Source organism: Zalophus californianus, chromosome 1 (assembly GCF_009762305.2).
Source record: "Zalophus californianus isolate mZalCal1 chromosome 1, mZalCal1.pri.v2, whole genome shotgun sequence".
Taxonomy (NCBI): domain Eukaryota; kingdom Metazoa; phylum Chordata; class Mammalia; order Carnivora; family Otariidae; genus Zalophus; species Zalophus californianus.
Window position 1 is genome coordinate 40182872 of NC_045595.1, and position 22395 is coordinate 40205266.

Sequence of the window (22395 nt, forward strand, 5' to 3'; positions counted from 1 at the left end):
AGTAATTTTGCTCTTAGAATATAATTTGAATAACTCTGCTCCAGGGTTATAATAAAGTAATTAATATGTCAGAGCGGTTTTGAGCAGGACTCAATTGACTGCCTCTATAAACAATAAAACACGGGCAACTTGGAGGAAAATTATAAGACCCGCTAATGTTTTTCACATGGAAAAAGAAAACAACTTCACTGGACTTCTTTACCATGCTTATAAACATTAGTGCCACAAGACCATGTGACTTACTCCTCTGGCAGGAGATAGGCATCCAGCACAGGTGGGGTGGGAGAGGACATCTTGGTGAGGGCCATGATGTGCTCGAAGGTGATGTCGGTTTGGGTTCCTGTGTCCACCAGCTGCGACTCTGACGGAGGTGTGAACATTTTGGTCCGAGGCGTTCTCCTCAACACCTGTACCACAATGGGCTCTTTGGCGGTCTTGAAAGCTTCCACAGCCTGGTCATGAGTCGCTCTGGATAAGTCTTTACCGTTGACCTGTGGACAAATATTTAGGGTGACAGAGGATCATAGTCAAGCAGAAGCTGGGAAGATTGTGCTCCTGTGTAAGCAAGCTAAAAGGAAGAACAACTTGAGGGTGTGAGAGAATTCCAATTCTGTTTTAGGTTTCCTAAGGAATGTCTAGTGGGATGGGAGTGAGTTTGGAGGGATACAGATCTGGCATTAAATGATAAATGTCACAGTGGGGAAGTCTTGGCTTCCTACTGGAATGTCTTTAACACAGTTTCATCACCTGCTAAATCTTGCCTGTGAGAGAAAAGAGCAGCCTCCGGGCTCAGAGCCTTTATCAGGCAATAATAGCTAACTAGAAATTAATTACATTGTTATGTGTTAATGGGGTGTATCATGTCAGGTGACATTAGCTTTCCTTTTATGGAAGTGATATGAAGTTTCCTTTTTAAATAAATTGCTTTTTTTTTAAGTCAATCAAATATACTAAGTAAATGATAATCCGGGCCGTAGGTGGACATGGCAGATATCAAGGAGGTCCAGAAATGGCTGGCATTCTGGCCGATGTGTGGGAAATTAATTGCTGTCTTGTTTCCCACTGTGTACAGCCTGAGCCGCTGCTGCATCCCCAAGTGCCTTTACTTACAGAGTGTCCACCGTCTGCCGCATGACTGACCTGAAGCTACCACTTAACACTTCCCTCAACGTGGTCTGGGAAGTTGGCAGAACCAAAATTATGTTCATCTCTCTCCTCTAACAGCTTCGGATTAACCACAGGAGATCACACAGCTAGTTAGTGGTGGGTCACAACTTTGTACCATTGGAAAGAATCCTGGATGCGGCATCCAATCTAAACTCAATGTGGCTATCTTTAGCACAGCTTACACAAGATGAAACAGAAGCCAGAACCTTATTTCTAGAAAATGAAGTCATTCCAAGCAACCTCTTAGTCCAGCTCTTTAATTTACCTTGCCCTCCCATCTCCCATGGCAAAGGAATAGGATGTTATGTTCCAGGAGCTTGGTAATGTCTAACGACTGCGCTTGCAGGAACCTTACCAGGCTCCGACACATTTCAATATTATTCCCCAGGGGGTTGGCTTGCTTTTTAAAGTCAGATACAAAATGATCGTACAGGAACCATACTCTTCAGACTATACCTCGGCAAAAGTTCCTGAGCTTCTCAAATCTCTGGAGAGCAACACTGACAAATTCATGTCATTTAACATAGGAGTTCTTGAACATAAATCTCTTAGATTAATACTCTGTTTTTTTCAATAGGCATGTTTTTAGTATTTATTTATAAATGTCAAAATGAACACTGAACCTTTTCCTGTCGGGCATACGCATCCTCCCCCTAGTCCCCCAGTATCTTGTACTTCAGGGCACACTGACAATTAGGTCCATCCTCCGAAGCAGAGAGCACTTTGGGTTTCTCTGTGTCCGAGCAAAACACAAGTATGGATTATGCAGCCATTTTTCTATTTTTTGCTAAGCCCCTTCACTCTGGCCCTACAGGGAAAAGAACTCTTAGGACCGAGTACCTTGTAAACAACTGCTGGGTTGAAGAACAGATGTCGGACTCTTTCCTTGTAATGAAGCCCAAGTGCATCATGCCAGTGGAGATTATTAATGATCTGGATTCAATCTACTTAAGTAATTTACTTGCAACACAAGAGAGTCCGGCAGAACAAGAACTACGGGCTACGAAATGGCTCAAGTGCACCAGTAAGTAAGTGAATGGCTGAAGCACCAAACTCTCCCATCCTCTACCCTGGAGGACTGGGAACACCAGGGTTTAACATCACAACTGTCTTCCCTCTTCCTCCTTTGAGAAGAGGACAAACGGACACAAAAGAATTCTTTCCAGCTTTCTGAACTAGCTGACCATCTTGACCCCCTCCTTGCTCGGAGCCCAGAGTGCTGAGGGCTTGGGTTGGGAGGGAAGGGGGTGTTGGTTAAACAGCAACTTGAAGATCTGCGAAATTCGTGCTGTGGCAGAACTCTCTGAGCCGTATTTTCCATACTGACCAGGGGTCAAGTAATACAGGAACTTACAGTGTGATAGTCAATTTGTCCCTTGGTTAAATTAATGCCACAGACAGCACATGTGGGAGATGTGGGTGTGGGCACTGCCAGCTAGCCAAGCTTGTCTTCTGCCCTCGGTGGTCACCAGGGATGGCTTGTACCGAAGGCAGGAGTACTCCCAATGAACTCACACATGAAGACTTTTTTTTTTTAAGTTTTTATTTATTTGAGAGAGAGAGAGAATACGCGTGAGCAGAGGAAGGGGCAGAGGGAGAAGCAGACTCCCTGCTGAGCAGGGAGCCCGACTCCACTCAGGACTCCATCCCAGCACCCCGAGATCATGACCTGAGCTGAAGGCAGATGCTTAACTGAATGGACCACCCAGGTGCCCTCAGACATGAAGACTTTTGAATGGGTCCTGCAAGATCTGTCTAATATGTGCTTTCTCTATTCATACATAAATACCAGGTCTTTTGCCAAAAAGGAATGAACATGAGATTTTCATTCAGGACCCTTCTAGTTGTGTCTAAAGAAGAACCCATCCTAGGAGTCTACTTTTTACATATACGATTAGGTCTTGCAAATACAACACCGGACAATGTTAGCTACCTGGTCAACAAACATCCCCCCTTGCCTCACCTTCTTCCTCTCAGCTAAGGGAGATGGGGTTTTGTTTTCTTTCCATCAGATCAGAGAGCTTTCCCTCCTGGGGAGACTGAGGTGTGGGCTTGATTAACCTTGGCTTATTATGGTGGTCTTATTCCTTTAGTGATGGATTTAGGCATGGGCATAAAACATAATTCTGGCTGATAGGGTAAGATGAGGAATCTGCTAGGGAGCTTCTGAAGTTTTGTTTGTTCTTTAAATAGGCAGGGATGGCCCTCTTCTGCCTCTGGTCAAATCATCTGCATGCATTGCTTGGATTCATGGGAGTATGTCGGGATCATGTTGAGAGCCGGTCTCTGGGGCCAAATTAACAACATACTGAGGGATTTGGAGCAGAAAAATGGGAGAATTGGGGTCTCTGATGGTATCACTGAGCAAATGAACTAACCAAGCTTAGAACCGCTTAACCGCAAATTTCTTACCATATTCAGTCCTGAATTCCTTATACATCGATCATTTTAACTTAAATCTTCACTGCTTGCAGCCCAAAACATCCCAATAGGTAAGTATCACAGAGATGTATTGTAAAATTAGGCAGGAATGTATTCTGATTCGTTCCTAGATACATCCTTCTATCTGTATAAAAGAATTAGTGAAAATGCTTTTCTGATTGGGAGTGTATCTTAATCAGCTCATTTTCATAGAAAAGTGATGGCAACTATTACTCAGGTAGATTTTATAAATCAGTGCTACGAGACTGAGCAGATGTTTAAATGGTACCTAGAAAAAGAAATATAAAGGACCCGCCTGAATCAGTCTAAGCTAAGAGGATTCTCAGGGGCAAACAGCTGCCCTGGGTCTCTATGCACACAATTCCAAAAAGCAAGAAGGCTTTTCTGAATCCGTCCCATTTTTGGCATTATTCAAAGGTGTTGATGCAACAACATCCATAGCATCTCTACGGCCCAGGATGAAGAAAGAGGGTAGTAAACCTAAAGGGAGGCCTGGAATGTTGGGGTGATCATGAAATGACCTCTTGTCCCACTCCCGGATGTCACCACCATGCTGGGTTCCCCAGAAAGGCATTTCGGACACCTGTGCCCATGAGAACAATTTCAGAAGCCCAGTGCCATGTGTGTATGTGAATCCAACGCAGTTCAACTAAAGCCTGGGCACAATCTAGGTGAGCCCCTCCCTCCTTAAGTTACAGCTCAGGGACAGAGGGCACAGGGTCTGCAAGCGTGAAACCAGGGTAGGGTTGCAATCCTGAATGTGGACTTTGAACAGTTTGTTCTGCGTCTCAGTTACCTCGCCCACAAAAATAAATGTAATTATAGTGTTGTGCCTCTTAGGGTTATTATAAAGTTTGATGAGATAATCTACTTATAGTGCCTAACATGCAAATAATAAGAAATTTACTAAGATACCAGTGCTAATGGGGATCCTATACCAGAAGAGTCACATTTCCCCAGGAGAAAATGATCTATAAATCAAAGAAGCAAAATGCAGCCTAACTAGGTAGTCTCATTTGCATACCGAGAGGCTCCCTGCCCATCTCCTGTTCCTGGACTACCAACATACACGTAAATATCCTAGAGTCCTCAAGTTGGGATTCTCCGGCGGGGCTTTGGGGGTGCAAGAGATAAATTTTACAAGACTTGAGCCCTGCCACACAAGCTTCTTGACAGGGTATTTTAGGGATCATTACGTTCTCTTAAAGGACGATGAGACAAGGCGGGAGAGTTTACCATCCTAGATGATCCATTTTTACAGCCAAATTTGTTTTGAATTACCTTGTGCATATAACACTTATTACACTGTCATCTTGGAATCACATCACCGAGGGCCTTCGCGAGGGGATGATGCCGGTACACTGTCAACCGCCGAGAATGACAGCCGTTTATGCCCGGGATTAGCATTACATCTACATTACACAGCAGCGAGGCCCTGATGATGCCCGCAATTACAGATGGAATGCGTGGCAATGCTCATCCGGTGACGTTTGGCCCAGTCAAATTAAACATCATTAACTCGCCCAATTGAGCAGATTGCTTTTAAAACAGTTTATGCAGCTCTAAAACCAAGTAAATGGAATGTTTTGGAACAAGAAATGCTGATTGCAAACTTTATTATAAATTAAAGGCTTAAGTTACTCACCTAAGGCTCTGGCTGGTCCCTGGGGACTTAGGTGCAATTATGGTGAAAATCCAATCAGTCTGTCTCAAGGCAAACATCACTGCCATAAATATGACATGACACTAAGGAACCTCCAAGAGGTCCTTTAGTGGAAGGTCTCCTGGGACAAGACAATTATGCCGTGGGCGTGGAATGATTCCTGCCTGGTTCCCATGAGGCCGGGGTAACGTGCTCGATGCTCTTTGTATGAGACATTCATGACTGTCTTTTCCATTGCCCTGAGAACTGATGCAAAACGGGTGGGATTTTCCATTTGGGGACAGATTGCATTGACAACCCCTTGGTCCATCTTGTAGTCATTCAATCCCTGAGTAAGTATTTGCTGAGGTTATTTAGTGAGAGTTGTTCCTCTCTTGGCAGACAGGATGCCACCTGGGAGAATTTCTTGTGGAAAAATGAGGCCCCAGCATGTGTGAGCCACTCAAGAAAGGGCCAGAAGGAATGTGTCGTGGACAGCATTTTCCCAAGACATCTAGTAAAGGATCTGATCTGCTGAGGTGGCCAGTTTGCTCCCAAAGACTACACATGCTGGAACACAAATGGAGCCCACAACCCAGAGAGAAGCCGGATCATCACGGATATCTACCTAGAAATGCCACTGGTGAAAGTCATGTCATGCACCTTTAGTGTCGCCTTTCAAAAGAGGCGCCCAGAAAGCTTGCAGAGAGCCCTACAACCTAACTGTGAGCAGATCAGGATACTTTAATATGAAATATTTGGAAAAGACATACCACGCTCTCTCTAAATTAGAAAATAAGTATCTATTTATGGGAAGGCATCTGGTTTCTGAGGATCAAGGTACTGCAATCACCTCTCTTTCCACTGCATGTGGAAACGACCCCAATGGAAAGCGCGAATGCAATTTTAAATCCAGCCTACTATCAATTATGCCCCTGGCTAAAACACAAATTTTATAGGGCTCATTTAATTAAATACAGGGGCAGTGATTTCATTCTGTAAAATATCACACCTATGTTGTCAACTAATTAAAACTTAGATCCCACTGGAAGCAAAAGACAATAATAAACAACATACCGAAAAGTAAAAGGTTTCAAGCTCTGATTTGGGTTGAAGTAAAAAATTTTTTTTCATTCAGGAAACTCCTTGTCTGTCTTAATTTATTTCAAATATATAGTCTGCTCTGGGGCTTGATAAAGGGAAGGTTAACTTATCTAAAATGTAGATATTATGTTTAATAAGGAAGAGGAGTCTTAATAAACAAATGGTGTTTAAATTAACGGATTTCTGTGGAAAGCACTCACTTTCCCATGTGAGGTCTACGTATAAATAGACTATACTTCTATAGATCTCAATTCTTATGTTGTAAACGCTTAAATCTGTAGCAGTGTGTTTGATTTCTAACACGGACCACACTAGAGTTTGTCCACAGTAATTTCTAAACGCGTCCTGATATTATTTCCCTGGGTTTGGTATTTCCACAACTGAAAGATTCCCCCACCTTACTGCATTCTGCGTCACCTGAACAACTGAACTTATAGCCTAGGAAATTTTCCTGTTAGAGGAGCCTTCCTTATGTCTAACCTAAGTATCACACATTTTAAAATCCCTTACTTTACTTCCTAAATACAGAATATTCCTGGCTGCCAGCCTCTGAATAATAAAATGGATGACATGTCTTAAAGAAAGAGGCTAAAAATCATACATGTTCTTTTTAAGTTTTTTTAAAGGTAGCATTAGTCCTAAAATTATAAAATGCTTTCTTCTCAGGTTAAAAAAAAAATCTACCTTAATCAACAGTATTTTGTTTCTCTCCTTTTGGAAGCCTTGATGTCATCATGCCAAAGTCCCATTTTAAGTGATGATATCCAAATGTCCATTAAACTACAGTATATCTGAACCACTCGGAATCTTAAAATTAACATGCACATTTTTACATCATCTTAAAGGTGATGATTTAAAGATGCAACTCAATCTATTATAGGAAAGCCCAGTGTTGAGTACTTGGAAACAAGGTGTGTCTATAGCTAAATCACCCTACTTTCTATGACTCCTAAGTTCTTTGGAACATCAGTGTCTTCTCCAGTCATATCTTTAATGCCCCTGCAGCACGGGATGGTTTCAGGTTTAAAGCCAGTTAAATATGGTCGATTATATTCCACAGCCCATCACGGTTCACTCCTGGAAGACAGTTTTCCAAATACTTCTAACCATCCTTGCCCTTCTCTTATTCTTTATACTCATCTGGAAAAACCCTGACCAGTCCTTATGGTCCAACAATCTGCCCGTTGTCCGTTTCTACACGTGAGTTTAGTGATGCTGGAGAATATTCATGCAATGAGATGTCATGGAGTAGAATTCACAGCATTTTCTTGATGTGCAATCACACACTTTTCTAGTGATTGCCTGTATGTTCTCACCAGGCTCTGAACTCCATGACGGCATGAACGGTGTCTTTCGCCCCCTGTAGTACACCCAGACCTTAGTATAGCAGCAGAAAGGCAGCAGGTCACCTGAGCGACCTATTCACTCGTTTGTAGACCATCGCATTTCCCCACTGGGCACATCTGCTACCATTTCATGGTCCTGTCTACTCTTAAACAAAAATTCAACATTTTCTGCTCTGTGATCTTCTATGCTTAGCTGAGCTGAATACAAATCTGGTTGAGTCTCCTTTAGAATTTCCAAATTTCAGGGGAGCCTGGGTGGCTCAGTCGTTAAGCGTCTGCCTTCAGCTCGGGTCATGATCCCAGGGTTCTGGGATCGAGCCCCGCGTCGGGCTCCCTGCTCAGCGGAAAGCCTGCTTCTCCCTCTCCCACTCCCCCTGCTTGTGTTCCCTCTCTCGCTGTGTCTCTGTCAAATAAATACAATCTTTAAAAAAAAAATCCCCAAATTTCAAATGAAAATACATGTTTTGTACTTTTTACATACATACAGACATATTTAGTAAGAAGCATTTTCAATATAAATTTGTACATGGCACCATTCTTGATATGATCAACATGGCATCAAGGAAAGTATCCTTTGCTTTTTGGACAATGTAAAACGTGAGGCCCAGAAAGGTCATGGAGTGTCTGCAAAGGACCAAGGCGGCTCCACTCAAGCCTTCCTGTACTCTGTAGGTTCTGTATTGTAGGAGACAAGGTGGGGCCACTTCAGGTGAAAACACAAAACTTCCCATATAAGGGAAGGAGACAAGAAAGACCGAAGTTATAGACCCCACAGAAAATCAGAAGATGTAAAAATGGTTTTCCTTAACCACTTTCTTCTTCCTCTCCCTCTCTCTTCTTTTCCCCTCCCTGTCCCTCTGCCCTGTTCCCCCATGTCCTCTCTCTCTCCTGGATCCCTACTTAGAGTTGTGCAGACTAAGCTGTGAGCAAGGAGCCCAGACAAGAAGGGGAGCAGGGTGGGTGGGCTCAGAGGAAAGGGAGCCTTTTTCTAATTCCCACTGAAGTGCTCAAAGGGCTGGCCGTGGTCCCACTTGGGGCCATCACCAGGTCAGGAGTAGGTGTAGTGGATGCACGTGATGACCTGGTCTCTGGACACACAGAGGGGACTGCGTGGTGGCTCAGTTACCTCATTCCCTACCCCAGAAGGGCTGGAGAAAGGTCTCTTTCCCTACTACTACCTGTTGCAGCGTCTGGGAGAACAGGCATTATCTTTCTGTGCTCCATTGCTCACCTTGCTATCTGGTGCGTGGCCAGAAGAGCTGAAGTAACATGCAGGAGTTTGGGACACTTCAATCATGAGAACGTCAACAGTGGTACAGTGCCCCCTCTATGCCGGCCACTATTCTAAGCACGCTCAGGCGCTCTTCTCATGAGGAAGATAATGTAAAATGACCTGCATTTTATAGATGAAATCGGGAGGCCAACGAGCATTTGCGTATCTGCAGACCTTTGATGCAGGGGGCCAGCAGCTTCTACGTTGAATGGGCAGATCCACGCTTCGTTCAGAGGTAGCCATGCTTCTTTTTACACGTCCATTTTATTGCATTTAACGATCCATATTGGCATTATCTCCCACTATAAAAGCCATACAGCCACCAATCAAGGGAGAAAGGCATGGTTGCTTTTTTGCAAGCATCACACCCAAGGCCTTATGAAAACCATTTTATTATGTCATTTCCAACTCCCTGGTGTAAACCTCGTATTGGTCTCATAAATATATCTTATAAATTTAAATTTGTTAGCTGTTTTCCTCAAAGACGAGGGCAGTGTTTAGAATAAAATTCTACCTGCCAGCCTCTCATCATCAGAGAAGAGGACATGTAGGAAGACTCCTCCATCAAAAAAAAAAAATCGTTGTCATGCCGAAATTAAAAGAGTATTTAAAAAAAAGTGTTTAATGATGTTTCATGTGACCGTGGGCGTTGGAAGTTTCAAACAGGATCCTAATGGAGACTGCATGAAGGTGCATTAAGAAGAGGAAGGAGTTCTACATGTGCTAAGACCCTTCAGCTCTAGGGTCTGACTGCCTCAGTTTAAATGTAGGCTATGTCACTTATGTGTTATGTCGTCTTGAGCAAGTCACCCTCCTGGTGACTCAGTTTTCTTATCTGTAAGTTGGGTCAACAGGAGGACCTAACTCATTGGTTTGTTGTTAGAATTCATTAAGCCATACATAGAAAGTCATTAGGGTCGTGCCCTGGCAGAGTGTGCACTCAATAAATGTTAGGTAGCTTTTATCTTCATTCATTTGAAGATTTATTGGAGAACCCACAATGTGCCAGGCACTCTGTCCCACTGAGAAAGTGGTAACCCCAAAGCTCAGTAACACTGGGTGAGAGTGACCACTGTCTGGGCTCTGGGGTGAGACACACACGGGCCTGAATCTCTGCTCTACCATTTACCAGATGCGAGACCGGGTAAATTACTCTACCCCCTGAAGATGGAGGATAGTAAAGCATTTACCTCCTAGGGATTTTGTAACCACTAAACAGTGTAAAGTAAAGCTCTCAGCACAGTGCTGAATGTCAGCCATTGTCATAACCTTGCAAACTTGGACACGTTCTCTCTGTGCCTCATCTGTAAATGGAGTTGTGAAGATTCACTGTGAAGGGAGTCTGGCTTATAGTCAGCACTTTTACAGGAGATACTAGCCCCCATGTGGTTCCTAAACATTCTAGCCACCAAATTTCAGTAAAAACTTTACTGCAAATAAATTGTGTAAGAACATCAATAAAAAAGATTTTATGTTACACTCATGTCTATGGGAAAGACACAGATGGATCCATAGATGGAGCCTAGCATCCATCTCAAGGATGTGATATTCTGAACTACTCGTACGGCATGCTTGCTTTGGGCCAGGCACTGTGCTAAATGCTTTCTACGCCTGGTCCTATCCCATCTTCTCAATAAGAAGATCACTGGTGAGGTCTGAGGTATTATCTGTTTTTTATAGATGAGAAAATAAAATCCCAAGTTGCTAAAAGCAGCATCTTAAAAATAGTGCAGCTCATAAGCAGTAGAGATGGGATTTGAACCATGTCTGCCCAAGTTCAAGTATATGTGCTCTCCCTCTTACCACTGAGCTGCACAGCTGAGCACTGTTATCTGGCCTCAGCTGAAAGGTAAGATCAGGTGGAAACATGATGGGAGAGCAGAGTGAAAAAGAGTCATCATCACAAGGGGGGACAGGCCAGCCTCAGAGGAGAAACTCAAAGCTCTGATGAGAAGAAACAAAGTTCCTCGCCCAAGAACAACATTCACTGTTGGCACCTCGGTGCGAATGGGTGAGCTGGGCCACGTGGACCCAAGGTGGCTAAGCCAGCTGACTTTTCCCAGAAACTCACCTTGGTAATGGGACACGTTTAATGAGCAGAGTGAGAAAACACAAGTCTTCACTCACCCACCCCTTCCTACTTATCTGCAGAGAAGCTGAAGGCAGACGAATTGATTTTTCTTTTATTTCTTTTCTTACGAAGTTGTGCCTTCAAATTTTAGCATGTTTGTCCTACAAATGTCCTGAGGTATTTTGTGAAGCCCCAGCGATGGGACACCATTTAAAACAGTACAACTAGGAGGAATGTAAGGTGAGTCTTTTGTTAAAACAGAAAACTCTTGAGCAGTAAGAAAATCAGTAGCATCAGACATTTTGAAGCCCTTGAATCGTACAGGAGCCAGGCCAAGAGAGCAAATTTTGCAAGAAGCTCACTGACCGTAATGACCTGGATCTTATTTATTCCTCTCAATAAGACAATGAAATTTCCTAACTATCTTTATATAACACAAATGTCAGGAAACAAACCGATGAATGCCAGGACAAATGAAAGCTAAAGCTGATGCACTTGACATAGAATTTTCTGGCTCTTGTGGATTTGTGTCTTAAACTTTTAGTGTTACTTCAACAGTGGTTTGGAACCTTTTTTGTTTGTTTTCTGTTTTCTTCCAAGAAACAAAATTATGACATATAGGACATAGATAAAAACTAATTTTTGCTCCTGCATTGCAAACTAGTAGTAAAATTTCCATGAAAATGACTGGGATAGAATCCTTAAAGAAAATGTTGTAAATGATTACCTTGTAGTCTTAGCAGTTAAAGAAAACTCCATTGAGAAAGGCCTAGTACCAGCATGAAAATGAAACTGGCACTGCATGTTGAGAGAATGAATGGGTGAGTTTTTCTTTTGTTTTCACACAATAACCATTAGTTGGCTTGTCCATAATTATCTTTCTCAATAAAATTATGATATATCACCTCAAACACTTCTGATTTCCTAAAGAGCATTTTTAAAAGATCCAAACCAGGGAAAAACTAGAAAGCATGGCTGGGATTTGAAATACAACTGCCTTGATGGTAGGGATCCTACCTTTTACTTCCTAGAAATGTCAGACATCATTATTCATTCAGAATATTTTCTATGTACCACCACTGTGCTTAGGCATTTTATATTCAATCACTCATTCCTGTGCTTACTGATTTAATAAATATTGGTGATGACCATGTGCAACCATGTGCCCAGTACCCTGCCTGGGGTGGCCAGTGCACTGGTGAGCAAAACCAGAAATGGGAGCTGCCCCAGTAAGTTCATAGTCTGGTGAAGGGGACAGATGCAAATGATCTGAGAGAAGGAAAGAGAACCTGGCTGGGGTTGGGGAGGGGGCTGGTACTGGGATGAGGGGGATCCTCTGAAAAAGAGATGTTGAGCACAAATCAGCAGAATAGACAGGATTTACACGGGGAGAAAAAGAAGAGAGGATATTCCAGACAGCAAGAACAGCATGTGCAAAGGTCCTGTGGCTGGGGGAAAACCTGGCACAACTGAGCATCAGAACAAGTGGAATAGAGACTGTTGTGTGATAGGACTGGAGGGGTGGGCAGGTGCAGACCACATTGACCACTGGAGGCCACAGAAAGGGCTCTGAATCTGAGACAACTAAAAAGGGGTGGGTGGAGAACTAACCAGACAGAGAGGATACACGTTCAGGTTTGCCTCTTAGAAACATGACCCTAGCAGGTGAAGTGTGAAGACTGCAATCGGAGACACTAGGCGAGAGGTGTCTGATGTGGCCCAAGGAGAACAAAGAGAGATTCAGGAAGTGGGACCCTCTCAACCACCCTTTGAGTTATTTCCATTTTCACAGGAAGCTGAGATTCAAGAGGGTAAGTGACTTGCCTAAGGGTCATAGAACTATTAAATGGTAGTTTGGGGAGCTTGAACTTGGTTTCTTAACTCCAAAAGAGCCTGCTTTGCTAAGATAAATCACTCGAGGTGTGAAACAAATCCAAGTAGTAAATTTAAAAAACATGAAATGAATAAGGATCTAGGCAGATCCTAGGCTTCTCAAGAATTTTCCTTGTCCTGCTACTGGATTCCCCCTTGACTACAGACTCCCTGTAATGTCCTGGATCCTAAATCAAGGTTCCTTCTTGGGGCTCCCCTGTAAGTGCACAGTGAGAGCATCCTGTCACCATCCGCTGCTTCTGTCCAGTGGAAGCTACCATTTTGTTGGAGCCTCTGCTTCCTAGGACTCTGGAATCCTGCATGTCCATTCTTTTGCTGGAGAACCATATTGAGGTTAGATTATAGGAGGAATAATGGTTTACTGTGCCAACTGGTTAAAAAAGCCACTCCATCTGGTATTTCAACAACTCCTTCTGCAAAATGGGACACAGTCCTCAGCCTCAAAAGGGGAAGAAGCCCCTTGCTCTTCACATGAGCTTCCCATATAATTGATGTTTTAGAACTGTTGTAAACCATATCTAATCACACGATTCCCAGATTTTCAGTTTTAATCTTTATTGAACATCAACATTTCAAAGTGGCATTATGATGGGTAATTTTCATCATTTTTTTTTTTACAGATTTTATTAATTTTTTTGAAAGAGAGAGAGACAGCGAGAGAGGGAACACAAGCAGGGGGAGTAGGAGAGAGAGAAGCAGGCTTCCTGATGAGCAAGGAGCCCAGTGGGGCTTGATCCCAGGACCCTGGGATCATGACCTGAGCTGAAGGCAGACGCTTAATGACTGAGCCACCCAGGCACCGATTTCCAGCATTTTTATTATGAAAATTTTTCCTGATCTTCTTTTCCCTCTTAATTATCCCCATGAAGAAAATTATAGAATTGAAGTCTGCAGTTAGCAGGATGGCCCTTGCTTCTCAAGCATCCTCAGAGTGGATGGACAGGCTCTGTATTTTATTCTCTTAACTTATGGCAATGGACTCATTTTAGAGAGGGATGGTTTTGTGTGTGTGTGTGTGTGTGAAATAAATTCACTGCAACAAGACAATTCATTGCTTATCTAGTTGATATGATTAAAGCACAAAAACTAACCTCTTGTTTTGTCCTGAATTGTGACAACATTCTCTATTTTTAATTGCAAACTGTTGCTTGATTTGTTGAGGAAAATTTTGGTTAGAGGAGAAAATATGTGTCTCTCTTCTGCTAGGCTGAGATGTATTTCTAAATTTGAATAAAATTTCTAAAAGACAAAAACACTTCATCCTACTAGTTTGTACTTCATCTGTGCTATATAAGACTATTCCATTTAGGAGTGCTTATATGCAGTAATGAATCCAGATATATCTTTAGTGAATTGCCAAAAGATTCACATTTTGCAGATACCTTCCCTGCAACCAGAGACAAGTTTATATCAAGAGATTATATAAATTCTCTTTGTGTTATCTCCACTGGAGTATGGAGTTACTGAATGATCACTGTGAGAAATTAATACAGAATTCTGGAAATACTGGCTTAGAAAGAAGAACCAATGAAAGTGAATAAGAATGATGGACTCTGGAGGTGTGGAAGGAACAGAAATTGGTAAGATTTAGAACCTTTATGAATCAAAAATAAACTTAAGGTGGTACTTCTTTCTCAAAGATTTATAAATGTGATTTATAAATGGCACCAAAAGAATAATGACATCCTAGGATATTTATCACCTCTAAAATAGGGAATAAAATGACTCTCCCTCTCAACTTCACAGACATTGAGGGCTTTAAAACATGACCACATTATCATAATTGATCTTCACTTTTTTGGTGATTAAATTCTGGGCAACGAGAATGGCAGAGTCATTAAAAGAACGAGCTTTACAGAACTCCCAGGATGTAGAAAGCCCATGATAAGTTTGTTGATCTTAACAGAAATTAAAAATAAAAGATGTTTATGGAAAGTATGAACTTAAACAGCCTTTCTAGACACAATTCCACAATCCCCTGCTCCAACTCTTCTGCCACATGGTGGGAGTAAGAACTACGTCCTGACATCCTTTCACCTCCTAAGAACACTCAACTGTTAAAACTTCCCGATTTCATTTCCTTGCTCTCCATTTTGGTTACATGGAAGCATCCCATCAGGGTAGTGGGCCCCTCAGACATCTCCCTGACTCTCGGCTCCAGCAGGACACAGAGGAGATGGACCCCTTGCCTGTGGCCACTTGGGAGAAACTTGTTTAGATGACAAAATAACTTTGAGTGTATTCCAGTGAAGTGAGCCATGGAATACTCCAATGAGAGGCTGGCCAAAGCCTCTCTTCTGCTGTCAGATTGTGAGTTTTAAGGAAGAAGCTAAGTGGGTTGCTTTCATGAGAGGAAGGAGGATAACACTGTTTGCAGGGCACAGGAATTAGCATGTGGGCTCCCGTCCCTATGACAGAGAAGAACCTGCAGCATTTTCTAAGATGATTTATTAGACATGGGTAGAATTTGCTAGAAGCCCACCAGGAGCAAATCATCTGGGAAGGAATTAATGATCCAAACACAACACTTGATAATGCAATTACAATATAAGGAAATGTAGGGGATTTCCAAAGAGAGACAGAAAAGGAGGGAGGGAGGGAGACAGAGAGAGAGAGACAGAGGGAGGGAGGAAGGGAGGTGGGGACTGGGGAGAGACAGAGAGACACACAGAGGGAGGGAGGGAGGGGAGCAGAGAGATGGAGAGAGAGAGAGAGAAGTATGTGTACATGATTTTGATTATGTCAAACGTAAAGCCAGAAAAAGAATTTAACAACAAATTTCTGAAAGAGTGAAGTTGTCAGAGGGGAGAAAGAGAGGACTGGGGTGCTCTCTCTAGTTCTGATGCTCCAGCATAGTTAGCAAGTGTGCCCAGCTGAGTGGAAACACACTTGTGGCTATGTTTCAGCAAAGTGCTGTGTGGATCTGAGAAAAAGAAAGGACCGCCGGCAGCAAAAACAGGGGCCCCCCCCCCCCACCGAATGGCAGAGAACAGCGATGGGGCACAACGTTTTCCTTTAGATGCTGTAGGCAACAGTAAGATTTCTCTCCCCCCACCCCACCCCCCCGACTTTTGTTTGGGTCAGGAATTTTTTCCCTTTAAACCTTTTCTTAGCTGAGTTAGAAACCGAGAGTCTGAAGCTCTGGAAGCTTTTCTCTGACTTCATTTCATCTTGCCTCATAGATGAGCTCACTGAAAAATGTGTTTTCCCGTGGCAACATCCACTGCGTGTGTGTGTCCAGGGGAAATTTCCGGCTGTCTACTTGTTCTGGCTGCTGTCCTAGGCTTTGTGTACACACTCTATCCAGGTAACACAGGCTCCCTTTATTTTTATGAATGTCTAACCCTATACGTTTTCAAAAATTTCTTATTGAACAACATATCTTCCCTGTCCCCTTTATTAGTTTTAGTTTGGAGAGGATATGGTTAACATTAGTCATGCCTTTCCAAAGCATTTCTTTATTTAAATATTCGGTGTGGTCCTACCCCCATCCACACAGCACTTGCTTCATACTTTCAAAGTATTTTCATCTGCTTTAGCTCAGCAAGCAAGTGTCCAACTTGGGATGGCAGCCTGGAAGCCAAGCCATTTCAGGATGCGTGAGAGCACAGGAGACATATGTCTGGGGAAGTATCATTAATGAAATGCTCTTCCTAGAAATCCATGACTCTTTCTGCCCTGGAGCTTCTGCCTGGCTAATGCGGACTGCTTTGTGGTCAGATGGTTAGGAAGCCCAGCCTGGCCACCAGGACTGGATCCTAACCCCCAAACAGGGGGCCCCTGGTGCTTGGTACTGGCCGCCTGCAGAGCCTGTTACTGGTGCGTGTTCATCTGTGTGATGACCTGGCAATGTCTTACCACCTTCCACCTCCAGGTGGTAAGAACCGGGAGGATCATGACTTTGTTAGCTTTGCAACGCCTGCATCATCACCAGTGGCTGTCCCTACTTGGCATGGTAGAAGTGTTCAAGAAATAACATGTGGAACAAAGGACAGAATCTGAGCATTTCTTCCAAACATATTGTGTATTCACCTTTGCATTATCATTCTTGGAGAGTCTTGGCCTTTCATACTTCTTTCAAATGCCCTGTTTGCCACTGCTCCTTTCTAAGAATGACTTAGCAACAGTGGTGGCCAATGAGGTCCGCATAAATTGCCCTTTCTGGATCTACTGCCATCAATTGGCCTATCTCCCAGAGACCTTCTACCCATAATGATGACCCTTTTAGACCCAATTTTGGAGGCCTGCCTGCCTTCACCTCCTCTAGGAATGCTGGCTTTCTCCCTTGGTCCCCAGAGCCTCGCCTGGCTTGTTGGACAACATATAATAGTTGACACCACGCCGTACAGGGCCCAGGACAAGAGCACTGTGAGCATGGGGCCGCTTTCTGTCTTTCCCTCAGCATGTGGCCCAGAGAACAGAGCAGGCACTCAGTAAATGCTGGACTCAGGACAACTAGAGGGGACTCACAGATGGAACTCCTCTCTTGCTTTAATAAGACAGTAAGATGAACTTCCCTTGAGTGATGTATCAGGCTAATACACCATGTAACCCCCATAGCTGTGGAACCTTTTTTTAAACCTCCCTTTTATAAAGGAGAAAACAGAGCACAGTTTCCTGGTCCAGTCTTTTGATGATACTTCTGTTGCAGACCCATATTCCTTTAAATTTACCTTATGACATAATCATATGCTCATTAGTGTTAAGATTTAATTTCTGACCTCCCGCCATCCCAGAACGCAAGCCCCCTAGGACAGGTACACTTCGCTGTCTATCACAGTGCCAGATATTTAGTACAATGCTGGGGACAGTGTTCAGTGTGCTGGAGACTGATAGTCCTGTGCTAGGATTCTGGCTCTGCCCCGTAGGAGCCGTATGATCCCAGGCACATGAATCTGCTTCTCTAATTAACACTCAGTTGTCCCATCTGTAAAATGGACGTAACAACAGGAGCTGTACTTTAAGGGGTTGTGTTAGAATTACATGAGATTCTGCATCTAACACATGTATATAGACCACATGCATGGCAGATCACACTCAGTTATTTACCACTGCTATTAGCATAGAAATCCAAATCGCTGGAATGCATTAGTCTTGGGCCTTCACTGTTAATTCAAGGACAAAGAATACAGTGCTGGAATTGCTTCTTCCTTTCTCTGGACGTTTCTTAACTGTGGTTGGATGTGGAGGAGAGTTGGTTCTAAAACTTGATGGCCAACTGAGAAAATGATGTGCTAGCTCTTCACCTTGCCTTCTCCCTGAGGTTTGCCCCCTCCCTGCACTGTAAGGGGAACAGGCACTTGCTCTCAGTTCCACTCCAGGGAGGAACGAGAACAGAAACTTATATTGGTTGGGGGGGAGGCGGAGAGATTAGACAGACATGCCAGACAATTTAAACTTCAATGCCTGGGAAGTTTCTAGATACCTAGGCTTATACTGCAAAGTTTAGGCTTAGAAAGTTGCTAGAGCGAAAACGGAAAAGGAGGAAACACTGGGTCCAGGGAAACAGAGGCGCCACTGGTTACGGAACTGTAACACATGGGAACACGTTGATACATGCACGTAAGTGCAACATATGGTAGCTGGTATCTAACAGGGAGAGGATAGGAAATAGAAGTTATTCATGCCAGGCCTTTCCTAACTAGGTAAAAAGAAGAGAATCCCAGACGTGAAGTACCATTGTGATTCGGGGTGGAGGGGCGGATATGGGAGGGCGGACAGCCACTGCTCTTCATCTCCTGATGCCAACTGAAATATTGCTATGAAAGATGATAATTTCTATCTAGGTTTTCCAGAGTCCCCAAAGAGTAAACAGCTGCTTGATAAAGGAAAATTGGTTCATATTATTTAGAGTTTTCTTTTATTAGAATGAATGTCACTTCTAATGTTATGTGCCCCACCACGGACACTTTTGGGCAGAGGAGGGGAATAATGAATCGTCACCTATGCTAAAACAGGAATTCATCTGGGCTGTGGGACATGGCTTAACACTGGTAGGAAACTCATCTTCCCAGATATCTGACAAATTAACTCTGTTTTCATTGGTTTAATGCCGTGAATTGTGTTTGTCTGCATTATATGGTTTATGCATTGTTTGTTCACAAAAAAAAGACATTTTTGCTTAAGACTTCTTTATATAGAAACATGCAAACATGCCAACTCTTAAGCAATGTGTTTGTAAAGATACAAGTTCTAACTGTGGTCCTACAGCTGTCTTCTGTTACAACATGGTAGACGTTGAGAGAATTCTTACGCACATGAAGAACGCTTTATCTTAAGGAAAAAAATAAGGCAGTATATTTTAATACTTTTTAAAGATCTTGATAGCCAACCAACCTCTTCCTCCCCATCATTACTATTTCTGATTTACTTTCCTTCAGAATCTGGGGGAGAGGGAGGCTTTTTATAATATATGATCTTTCTTCTTGGGGCTCTTCTTAATATTTTTATTTTATTAAGTACTGAATATATTAAAAGTTTTTTAAGATGCATATAATTTAAAGAATTCTACACCAAATACTTGTAAGTCCATTGCTCCACTTAAGAGCACTACAAATATGTCACTCTGACAAGCTGAACATGACATGTCCGTGGACACACAGAATGCCAAGAAGAGTACCAGAAGGCAGCACCAGGGAGCGACCTTCTCCCAGGGGGACAAAGCGTTACTACAGAAACAGACACTCTTAGTGTGATCTTGGTGCAGGGAGACTCTCGATGGACCAGAAAAGAAAGGCCAGAAAGAGCCCCAAACACACAGGGGAAAGAGGCACTGCCCTTTGATGGGGAAGAGATGGGATTTTCTCCACTGATGCTAGGATCCATCCTAAAATGAAGTCGACGCCAGCCTCACACCTTTCTGTGAAAGGCAAAAGTTATATAAAGCTTTTGGAAGAAAATACAGGATAGCAGCTTTAGAGCTTCAAAGTAGAAAATATATTTCCTCACAGAGACTAAAAGCACAAACCATAAGAAAAGACTGATAGAGTTGACTATGTTCAATGAAGGGATCTGGTTCACTGGAATACACCATAAAGAGAAGGCAAAGAGACAAGCCACAAACTGGGAGAAAAGGTCTGCAAGTCAAACCTGATAAAGAACTGGTATCCAGACTAAGCTTTTAAAAATCCTATGAAGCAAAGGAAAAAGATGAAAAATCCAATAGAGAACTGGGGCAGACACCTGAACAGGCACTGCGCGTGCGCGCGCACACACACACACACACACACACACACACACACACACACACACACAGAAGCTCAAATACGGTCAATACACACATCAAAAATAAAATACTCTATTTCACTAATAATCAAGAGTAAAGCAAGTTTAAACCATAGTGAGATACCTCTTTGTATTTGCAGCATTGTAAAAATTAAGGAACCAGATGATACCAAGTACTGACAGAAAAGTTCAAGCATCAGGAATCTCTACCATGATGCTGAAAGACTGTCTGGCATTAGCAAAACTGAGAAGCATATACCTTGAAGCCCGCCTTCCTTCCCACCTTCCTGTCCTTTTGTCCATCTGTCAATCCGTCCACCCACCCATCCATCCATCCATCCATCCACCCACCCATCGACCCATCCATTCGTCCGTCCATCCATCCACCCACCCACCCATTGACCCATCCATCTGTCCATCCATCCGTCCGTCCATCCAACCAACCATCCATCCACCCACCCATCCATCCATCCACCCACCCACCGACCCATCCATCCGTCTGTCCATCCACCCACCCACCCACCCATCGACCCATCCATCCGTCCATCCGTCCGTCCGTCCGTCCACCCACCCATCCATCCACCCACCCACCCATCGACCCATCCATCCGTCCATCCGTCCGTCCGTCCATCCAACCAACCATCCATCCATCCACCCACCCACCCATCGACCCATCCATCTGTCCATCCGTCCGTCCGTCCATCCAACCAACCAACCATCCATCCACCCATCCATCCATCCACCCACTCACCCATTGACCCATCCATCCGTCCATCCGTCCGTCCGTCCATCCAACCATCCATCCCTCCATCCATCCATCCACCCATCCATCCATCCATCCATCCATATGTAATCACGTATCTCTTAGAGCAGTTGCTCCTAAAGCGTGCTCCCCAGACTAGCAGCATCTAACCTGGGGGTGGGGCAGAGGACTCAGTGCTTTAATAGTGCCTCTAGGTGATGCTGATGCACGTTCCAGTTTGAGAACCAGTGCCCTAGAGGAATGTTGGTGCCTTGAGACTGGTGTAAGAGTGCAAGTTACAAATGAGAGTCCATTCCTCTCCCCCACCCCCTTTTTCTATCAAATAGAAAAAAAAAGTGAGAATATCTTTAATGCCCAGTGAGTATGGGAATGGGAGACAAGGTGAGACAGATCTTACTCGCTGGTGGTGTTACAAAAAGAGGCTTATTTGGGGGATGATCTGGCAATACTTATTAAGACCTTAAAAAGTGTTTATTCTCTGGCATAACACATCAAAATGTACACTAAGATAGATACTAAGGACTGGTCAATGGTACTGTTTCATTGACAGATACAGTTGGACTGTGTCCTACACCCTGAAAATGCTCTGGAAGGAGGGTCTGTAAGTCATGACCTGTCAGCATGGTGATGGCCATCTAGCTCAACATCAGAAGGAGGTCCCTGCTCAACTTGTTTCACCCAGAATTCTGCAAAATAGGATTCATTTGGTTAACAAGGTCTTTCTAAAAACACACTTTCTTTGGGCAGGAGGATTCTGCTTACCATCATTCACATTATCGGGAATTACTTTAGATTAATTTCCCATCGACTATTGGAAAGGGAACGTTTATAGGAGTAGGAGGGCATTTGACTTAGGAGGATGCAAGATGATTCTGGAATCTGGGGTGATTGGGAGAGGGACACTGGTTGAAGAAAACCGAAGGTTAATTTGTAGAAGATACACACACACACATACACACACAAGTGTGTGTATGTGTGTGTGTATGTCTATATGCGCACATATATCTTTAACAAAGACTTTAACAGACAAAGCTTCACTAACCTTCATTTTCCCACTTGTAAACTAAATATTATAGAACTTACTTGAAAAAAGCCCTGCTTCACCAAAATAAAACGACTTATTTTGTATTCACCAACAAATGGTTGGTTACCTTTTGATCTGAATGGAAGTGTCTGAGATAGGAGAAGCTTGTCCTGCTGCCTCTACATCCAAAGGAAAAATGAAGAAAATCTGCCCCAAAGCTTAGGTAACCTAAGAGTCCTCCCTCTCCCAGTATTTTGGGTTTAACTTCGAACAGAGGGACTGAAACTTGAATGAGCACCAAACTCACCCAGAGGCCTTGTTCAACACAGATTGCTGGCACCATGCACAGAGATTCGGGCTCAGGAGGTCTGGAGTGTGGCTGGAGAATCTGCATTTCTAACAAGTTCCTACAGGATGGCGATGCTGCAGCTCCAAGAGCATATTGT

The 22395-nt window shown here is 43.4% G+C and overlaps 1 protein-coding gene across 1 annotated transcript in view; it reads right to left on the reverse strand.

The window, feature by feature from the left end:
• Positions 1-22395, reverse strand: part of PDZRN3 (PDZ domain containing ring finger 3) — a 241095-nt gene that overhangs the window by 20455 nt on the left and 198245 nt on the right. Inside the window, exon 4 of the mRNA XM_027587038.2 lies at positions 244-491. Coding sequence (XP_027442839.1) covers positions 244-491 — 248 coding nt within the window. The remainder of the gene's footprint in view (positions 1-243; positions 492-22395) is intronic.